This window comes from Leuciscus leuciscus (assembly GCF_965113295.1).
Source record: "Leuciscus leuciscus genome assembly, chromosome: 6".
Lineage (NCBI taxonomy): Eukaryota > Metazoa > Chordata > Actinopteri > Cypriniformes > Leuciscidae > Leuciscus > Leuciscus leuciscus.
Genome location: NC_138730.1, coordinates 3,516,753 through 3,525,164, shown reverse-complemented (window position 1 = coordinate 3,525,164; position 8,412 = coordinate 3,516,753). Strand labels below are relative to the sequence as shown.

Below are 8,412 nucleotides of genomic sequence, written 5' to 3'. Positions count from 1 at the left end.
TTTACAAATATTTGTATTCGGGAACAAGAAAAACTTTATATCAAAAAGCTGCGTTTCCTCATGAGACATGGCGACCGGCGGTGCTGCTGATGTGGTGGCTGAAATATTTTGGATTAGGCTAATGTCACGTTGTCATAAGGGGTAGTTCACATAGCGCGTTTTTTGCGCGTGCAGATTTCAAATGTAGGCGCGCGGCAAGCGCGCTGCATAGCAACGACAGACGCCACGGGAGGGCAAGCGCTTGTGGAAAGGAGAAAGCGTGCGAACTGCGCTCTTCATGATTACGAAGTATCAGCAAAGAATTAATTGATTTCTAGCCCTTGCATTAGCTTTAGATATATTTATGGAGATGAGAAATGAAATAAAAAAGCCGTCATTTTGTCATTAATATCAGTCCGTCAGAAAAGCAGTTCTAGGCTTATTCTTGGCTGGATAACTCTTAGCAGGTTTAAAAAGCTCTTTTAAAATTAAATATGAATGCAGTTTTGGATTAAATATAAGTACAGTCAAGTCAAATAAAACATGTTTTATCTCCTGTTTGGTAACACTACAATAAGATACCATTCATTAACATTACTTAATGCGCATCTAACATCAACACATTGAGTGAACAATATATTTTTACAACATTAATTAATGTTTGTGAATGTTATTTAATACAAACACTTGATTGGTCATGTTTGTTCACTTCATTCATTGTGCATTAAATAATGTTAACATAAATAATGTTAACTTTTGATTTTAAAAATGTATTTTTAAATGAACCCCAAGGAGAATAATTGCGACAGTATATAGCCTAACTATTGTTTATTGTTAGGTCATTTTATCTATTGTTATCTAACAAATGTAATATTAATGTAGTGTTTTTAATACTACAGTTTCCATCTTTGTAACCGTGATATAAACTTTAATATATGTAAATTTAATCTAAATTAAGCTTTACCGAAATTGTTACCGAGAACCGTGGATTTTCACAGGTATTGGTACCGAATACTGAAATTTTGGCACCGTGACAACACTAGTAGCTCTGTTAGCTTGGTAATTTAGACAATATGCTGTTGACAGAGTAACATTAACGTAGGTAATGGCTGTTATGTTATTTTCTTTTCAATGACGTTCCTTGTTACATGTTCATTGCTGGATTTATGGAAAAACATCAACCAATATTGCATATCCATAATTATTATAATGGATATAATTAAAGAATACTTACACTATAACGTAAATTAGAAGTGTAACGCAAAAAAAATGGATTTTTACACCTATTTTGAAATTTACTCGAATACAAATACAAATACAAATACTTTTCCCCTCTCAACAAATACAAATACAGATACAAATACCGGCTGCTTTGCACACCCCTAGTGTGTGTAAATGAATAGTCTTGGACTCGGTGCTGAAACCCAAAGCACAGGACAATAGAGACACCAGAATAACAATATTCATGATTCTGAAGCTGAAAACAGAATTACTTTAGATGAATATGCTGCACTCTTTCACTAACTAGATGTATTTAAAGTAATGTAGGCCAATTTTTACACATTTCCCCATTGCATTATCATACATTATATTCAACATTATATATAGTAGTTTATACTACAGGGCCGTTGAATGCTTGAATCTGATTGGTTGACGAACGTTCTAAGGTGTGCATTATTTTCAGGGAAACGCACGGCTAAAGTAGTTCCAGGCAGGTCTCGACCGCATTACAGATCCATATCACTTCGCGTAGTCAACTGTAATAACGGAAAATAGGATACAATTCATAACAAGAAAAAGCATTTCGCCCCGTGCGCTTGATCTGCAATTTTCAATGTCTAGCTTCACAATCAATAGAAACATGCAGTTTAATTTGAATAAATAAACTATAAAGTCCTATCTATAATCAATAGAAAATTAAACTGAATATAGGCTAAATAAATGGATAGTCCTGCAGCACGGATTTTTATTGCAGATAATTTAACAAATAAATAATTATTGATAGGCCTACTTGTTAAAAGGGCTTTGGGTTTCATTTATTTGGCTAGTCTACTGTCATCTGTCAATAATAGAAAGAAAAAAAGAATTAACGAATTCATTAAAACGAATTGAATTAATTAATAAATAATAATATTGACGCACATGCTTTTCTGTCTCATTATTGCAACATCTCTCTCTAATAACTGCATTAATAACTGCATAAAGCCGGGGACACACTTTAAGGCCGGTTATGAATGTAATTTGATACTTATATGACTGATCATGCCCAAACGCGTGTTCAGCGCGTTCAGTCTGTGTTCAAAGTCGGTGTTTAAAATCTGCTGCAGTCGATGAAACCAGTCAGAGAATGTGTCAGCTAGTCGTGTGTCCCAGCATCAGCGGCTCAAACCTCCGTTACTAACTCTGAAATGACGTTTTGGAATTAGCAACGGAGGCATGGGATTAGATGCGTAAGAAATTAGTCCTACATACAAGAGCATTTTAATGACAAAAACTTTACAAACGTCTTGAAATACATAATCTGAACAATGTTTCGAGGTGTGGTAACTGTAGTATAAGCGGAATAATTGACTTCAGGCCGTTGAATTATTAGAAAAATAATGCACACCCGAGGTGTAACGGCCACTCCGCTTCGCGTCGTGACCGCATTACCACCTCGGGTGTGCATTATTTTTCTAATAATTCAACGGCCTGTCGTCAATTATTCCTTACATAATGTAGTACTGACACTAAAACTCTAAAAACTGCTTTCTTTTTTTTTTCTCACACAGTAATTTTACTATAAACTATACATATTGTCACTATCAACGATACATATTGTTGCATTTTTGCATTGCGATATATTATTGTTACAGCCCTAATATATATATATAGGTAGAAATATGTCGGGAGAAAGTTGTAGTCACTCCCTCAGTCACTGTATTAGAAACACCCTCACAGCATTTACTAACAAGGTTAACAAAATATAACATTATTTACAGGGGTGCACATAACATTTTTGGTCTTGTTCTCAGGGGAGAACCTGGGGTTGTTGCTTGGTCCTCACATTTTCAAATGCATTTTTTCCTTAACCCACCTCACAGGAGGAACAAATTAGAGGGATGCATGGATAATGTCATGTGACATGATTCACATGAACTTTAATTTCAACTGAAAATTAAGAGAAGTGCAACAGAATGTCTGATCTTTAAAACCTTGTAACTTTCAAAATAACATAACTGTTTCAAGCTCTGGAAATTAAATGTGCAAATATCTGCTTTTCTGACTCTGAAAACCAAAGAAATGACAACTTTAAAGCGCTTACTAGAGTTACTATTTTAAAGCAAGCCTATCCAACACCACAGATTGCGCACCTATCCAGGGCGGCGGGAAGTGGGGGTGCTGCAGCACCCCCTGTTTTCACAGAATTGTAAATGCAACGCATATGTTTGTTCATTAAAATGTATTCATTTTTAGCATTTAGTCATTTATTTGTAATAAACACTTTAAGTGGGCTATTTAAAAATGGTTATTTATATGTTAAATTATCTTTTTAAAACATAAGCGCAGAGTGTTATGTAATATTGTGTGTGTGTGTCGAAAAGATTTGTCCGCAGCTGCTAAAAAAAAAAAGAAAGTCAAAAAACCCACTGTCAGTGTTTTGTAAGGAACAGGCAAATGTGTTACATATAGCAGGAGACATTTTAATTGTTTACTAATAAAACAGTTATTTTTTATGTCAGTGTCGGCTAGACAGATGAAGTTGACGACTCGCGATCTTCGCAGCGCCAGAGAGAAATGCACATTTCATACGAATTACATAAGCAGCGCAGTCTGTTTTCTTTCGTTTTGAATTGTTCTGCTTAAAAGTAGACATTTCAAGCTATCTATATGTCTCAGGTCTGTGAGGCAATAGGCTACCTTATAGGCCTACGCTGAGTTTCGGTTCATTTATGAGACGAGCTCCAGGTTCGCCAGCGCCTCCGTGTCCTGATTATCTATTTTCTAATAGCCTATATTTAGCTACTTCTTATTAAATCCAGACAAATGGTTGATGAAACATCGATTAAAATTAAGATACAATTAATACAAAACGAAATTAAATTTAAAGACAGGCTTTGTGCTTTCAGTTTGAGGTCTCTGTGAAAGTTTTAAAACATTATTTTAGTGCCGCTTTAGAGCGCTCACGTCCGTAACGGAGAACTGCCTGTAACTTTTTTCTTTCTTTTTTTTTGTGAAATAAATTGCTAAAAAAATGCAACTTAGTCCAGTGCGACTTAGGCTATATGTTTTTTCTTCCTCGTGGCGCATTTTTTGACTGATATGCGACTCCAGAGCGACTTATAAAATAGGCTACGGTAAGTTATTTATTCTTTTTGTGCAAATGTCTATCCCCAAATCTTAGGTACGCAAATGAGGGTTGCGGCAATTCATCTGGTACGCATTGTTTAATTGGGTAGCGCATGCGCACCACTTATGTGCACCCCTGATTATTTACATTTATTCATTTGGCAGACGCTTTTATCCAAAGCAACTTAAATTGCATTTCAAGTGCACATTTACATTCTTATCAGTTCTTGTTATATTATAAATCTAAATAAGTCACATCAAATGAAAACCATTTATTAACCAAAAAGGGTCCATTAGCTAATAAAGTCTCTGTCTGTCTGTTGTGATTGTGTAGATCCTGCAGGCGGACGGAGGAAACTACAGCGCGTGTGTGAACGCTGCGACTCTGGCGCTGGTGGACGCTGGCATCCCCATGCGGGATTACGTGTGCGCCTGCAGTGCTGGCTTCGTGGAGGACACGGCCCTGGCTGACCTGTGTCACGCGGAGGAGAGCGGAGGCGGCACTGCTCTGGCCCTGGCGCTGCTGCCCCGCAGCGGGAACATCGCCCTGCTGCAGATGGACGCCCGGCTCCACCAGGACCACCTGGACGCGCTGATGGAGGCCGCCATCACCGCATGCAAAGGCCTCAGTAAAGTGCTGGACGGCGTTGTGCGTCAGCATCTGGAGGAGGTCTCAGTTCTTACCAGCGATTGAGAACGTCCCGCAAACTCAACAGACTGTGTTCCCGCTGTAGAATGAAGCCTACTTTTGACTGAAACAACAAAAAAAATCCTTCTGGAAGAAACCGCATAAAGAATCTCTATAACAAAAACAACAATAACTGTTTTGGTACAATGAGTTCTCAGTTTTGGAAGAAATGTAATAAAAAGGTTTTGGTATATTTCTAAATAGTTGACTTTTTTTCTCTGTTTTGTTTTATCAAATCAAACATCCAGGTAATCATACTTTACTCAGAATTAAAAAGTTTTTAAGAGTTTACTGTCTAACGGTGCCAGATTAAAGTTCTTGTAACAATAGCAGAACACATTTTGCTAAATAGAATCATTTTTCATAAGATTCCATAAAGAACCATTTTTTAAAAGTGCTGTTAAGAACCTTTTAAATAATATTTTGTTTATTAATAATAGTATTTTTATATATATATCTGCATAATGAGAAAAAAGAAAGAACTCTGAATTGGTTTTACTCTTTTAATGGTTTTACTTTTACGTATCAGGACATCAGGGGCCATATTCACAAACCATTTTAAGGCTAAAAGTTGCTCCTAACTTGCAGATTTCGTAGAAAAACTTAAAAATAATGGGCGTGTCAATCCTAATTTTAGGACTCCTACATTTTTGATCTAAGAGTATTTCACAAAGCATTTTAGTTACAGTCAAGCTATTTTAAACTTTAAAAACATTTTATATAAAATGTATATTTATTTGCAACAGCATATGATAACAGCAATAATAAGACATTTCTGTCGTAAGAGCAGCTGATGGACACTGTGCTGCGTTGTCATTGTAACATCTCAGATGAAGATAATGAGGAAATTTATTGTCTTTCATTTCTGCTTTCTCCAAGTAGCCTACGTTCCACACGGCAAACATAAACATAACGGCACGCAATAAGTGCTCTGCTCCCTCTTAAGTCCCCAATTCAAGGGCTCTGCACTTCGAAGGGAGTAGGGCATAGGGATGCTCACCTCCGTTTTGCTCTTACCCCGAATCACAAACAATCCTAAAATGCCTGTTGCCAGCAATCCACCCCTTTCTTTCTCACTTCGCTTCCTGTTAACACCTCTTTTCTGTTCACCTGAGGTGTTTAACAATCTATCGGCGTATGCTGGCATTTTATGAAAACAAACATCTTGACACTATTATCAAAGTGTTGAGTTTTCTTCATTTAGATTGTGGATTGATGGAACATCACGGAGGTCAGCATTATGAAGACCTGTCCACAGATACGTTCCCACACAGGTGAGTCTTACACAATGTTTTTTCCACCTTTCCATTGGACGTCTACATGTTTTAAAGTAGACATATTTAGTTTGAATTTGCATTCAGAATGACACGACTTCGAGTTAGAAAAAGATACAGACAGAAGGGTATGGAAGTAAAATAATGTCAAATGTTTTTGAAATAAAAAGCCTGTTGAATTGCACTACTTGAAAAAAAATAGGCATTGCATTAACCATGCTTGCATTTGAATGCATTGTATTTTTAGTGCTTACATTTTTATGGGCTGAAATTCAACATGGCTGAATATTTAAGCTGTGAATATTTCAATTAAAAACATTTCAAACACCTTTTCATTATTAAAAATTCAATAATCCATATTCACCTTTCATATTTCACTTCCAAAATATTCAAACTGTTTAAAAATACAACCAATAATATTCAACAGGCAATTTTCGGTCCATTTTATTTCGCTTTGCAAATTCGCTTCCACAAATTCAGTGGTTCAAATTCGACAGTAAATTCAACATTGACGTCCAGGAACTGCAGGAAAAGCAGTATGCTAGTATGATATTTACTAGAAAATGCCATCGTTTGCTCTGACATTCAACCTCAAAACCTGCCGTGAGGAAATTTTCCCAACGGTTAATCGACGTGTGACAACACCAGTAGGCTAATACCGGTTATAACCGGGAGGGGAGGGTTGGTGTTTTTCAGCCCGTGGTAAAAACTACTCCGTACCTCAACGAGACGGCACTCGAGTATCTTTGTGGAGGTGGAAAAACAAGTTCTTTGTGACGCAAGATTTATTGTATAAAGATTTAAATGCAAAAGTTTTGAGAGTCGGCTGTTTTGGCAATTATAGCTTACGTTTAAATTTTTGTAAAACATTTTTTTTTTTTCGATTTTAACAAAGTAGCCTACACGTAGGCTATAATTGTTTTGCCATTTGCTTGAGCAACTTTTTAGGGCTCATTCTATGAAAATGGTGGCTTTTTGAACAGACAACTTTTTTTAAGTTGTCCACTAAATAACTATACTACTTTCCTTTGTATTGTGACATTTAAAGGGGGAGAAAAATATATTTTTTTAACTCAAAATATGTCACTAAACCACAACTCCTGACCCGAGGGACGAGCTAATTTCATATATATATGGTTTGCAATACTGTATAACTGTCTTACATATGTTTTATTAGCAATAAAACACTTCAATTAAAACAAAAAACATATATTTTTTGTCATTATCTGACAATTTTAAGTGTTTTTCCTAGTGGTTAAGGCCGGGACAGGAGAGCCACCATTTTCGTAGAATGACCCATTTAAGTAATGCATTGATTAATACGTTGTTTAAATATATTGTGTCTAAACGGGAATACGTCTATGAAAGATTATTGTAGGCTATTGTTTTGTTATCTGTACAAATAATGCATTAATGCTGACAAAACTTTTTTAATAAAAGTTGCTGACAGCAACTTTTGGATTTGAAATAAAAATGTTGAATATATGTTGTGTTTATTGTAGCCTATACAGCTGCAGATCAGTTGCGCACTGCAAACGCGGCATATGTGAAAGCACAATAGTGCGTGCTGCAACACGCACTGCGATACCGCATACACACTGCAAACAGAGTAGGCCTATGTGTGAAACAGCACAACGGTGCGGAACAGAGCGAGCGTTTCAATTAAAGGGTTAGTTCACCCAAAAATGTAAATTCTGTCAGTAATTACTCACCCTCATTCCAACCCTGTAAGACTTTCGTACATCTTCGGGACACAAATTAAGATATTTTTTTATGAAATCTAATAGCTGTCTCACTCCTTCATAGGCTGCTTGGTAATTGCATCTGCCAGCCCAGAAAGTTACGTTTATCAAGCGAAGAAAATACTTTTTGTGCGCAAAAATAAAGAAAATCCAAAAATTGGCCAGCATCACACACATGATCAGCATCGGCCAATAGTGAGCCTACGTTCTGACGTACAACCCAGAAGTGCTGCGCTGTTACACTACGTGAACTCACTCAGAGAAACACACTGAAGAAAATGAATAATTGAATAAAGTCGTTATTTTTCTTTTTTTTGCACACAAAAAGTATTCTCGTCGCTTGATAAACTTATGGTTGAGCCACTGCAATCACTTGGACTATTTTAACAATGTCTTTACT

The 8,412-nt window shown here is 36.4% G+C and overlaps 2 protein-coding genes across 13 annotated transcripts in view; both read left to right on the top strand.

Annotated features, from left to right (window-relative positions):
* Positions 1-5,199, top strand: part of exosc4 (exosome component 4) — a 7,707-nt gene extending 2,508 nt beyond the window's left edge. The window contains exon 3 of the mRNA XM_082174328.1: positions 4,643-5,199. Within this exon, the coding sequence (XP_082030454.1) occupies positions 4,643-5,002 (360 nt within the window). The 3' untranslated portion in view covers positions 5,003-5,199. The remainder of the gene's footprint in view (positions 1-4,642) is intronic.
* Positions 5,200-5,336: 137 nt separating this feature from the next.
* Positions 5,337-8,412, top strand: part of LOC309501916 (NACHT, LRR and PYD domains-containing protein 12-like) — a 124,456-nt gene continuing 121,380 nt past the window's right edge. For all 12 annotated transcript variants that reach the window (XR_014207052.1, XM_082174193.1, XM_082174188.1 and 9 more), the window contains exon 1: positions 5,337-6,270. Coding sequence is in view for 8 of the 12 variants with exons in the window: in XM_082174193.1 (XP_082030319.1) it covers positions 6,134-6,270 (137 nt within the window). In the remaining 4 variants the exon portion in view is untranslated. The remainder of the gene's footprint in view (positions 6,271-8,412) is intronic.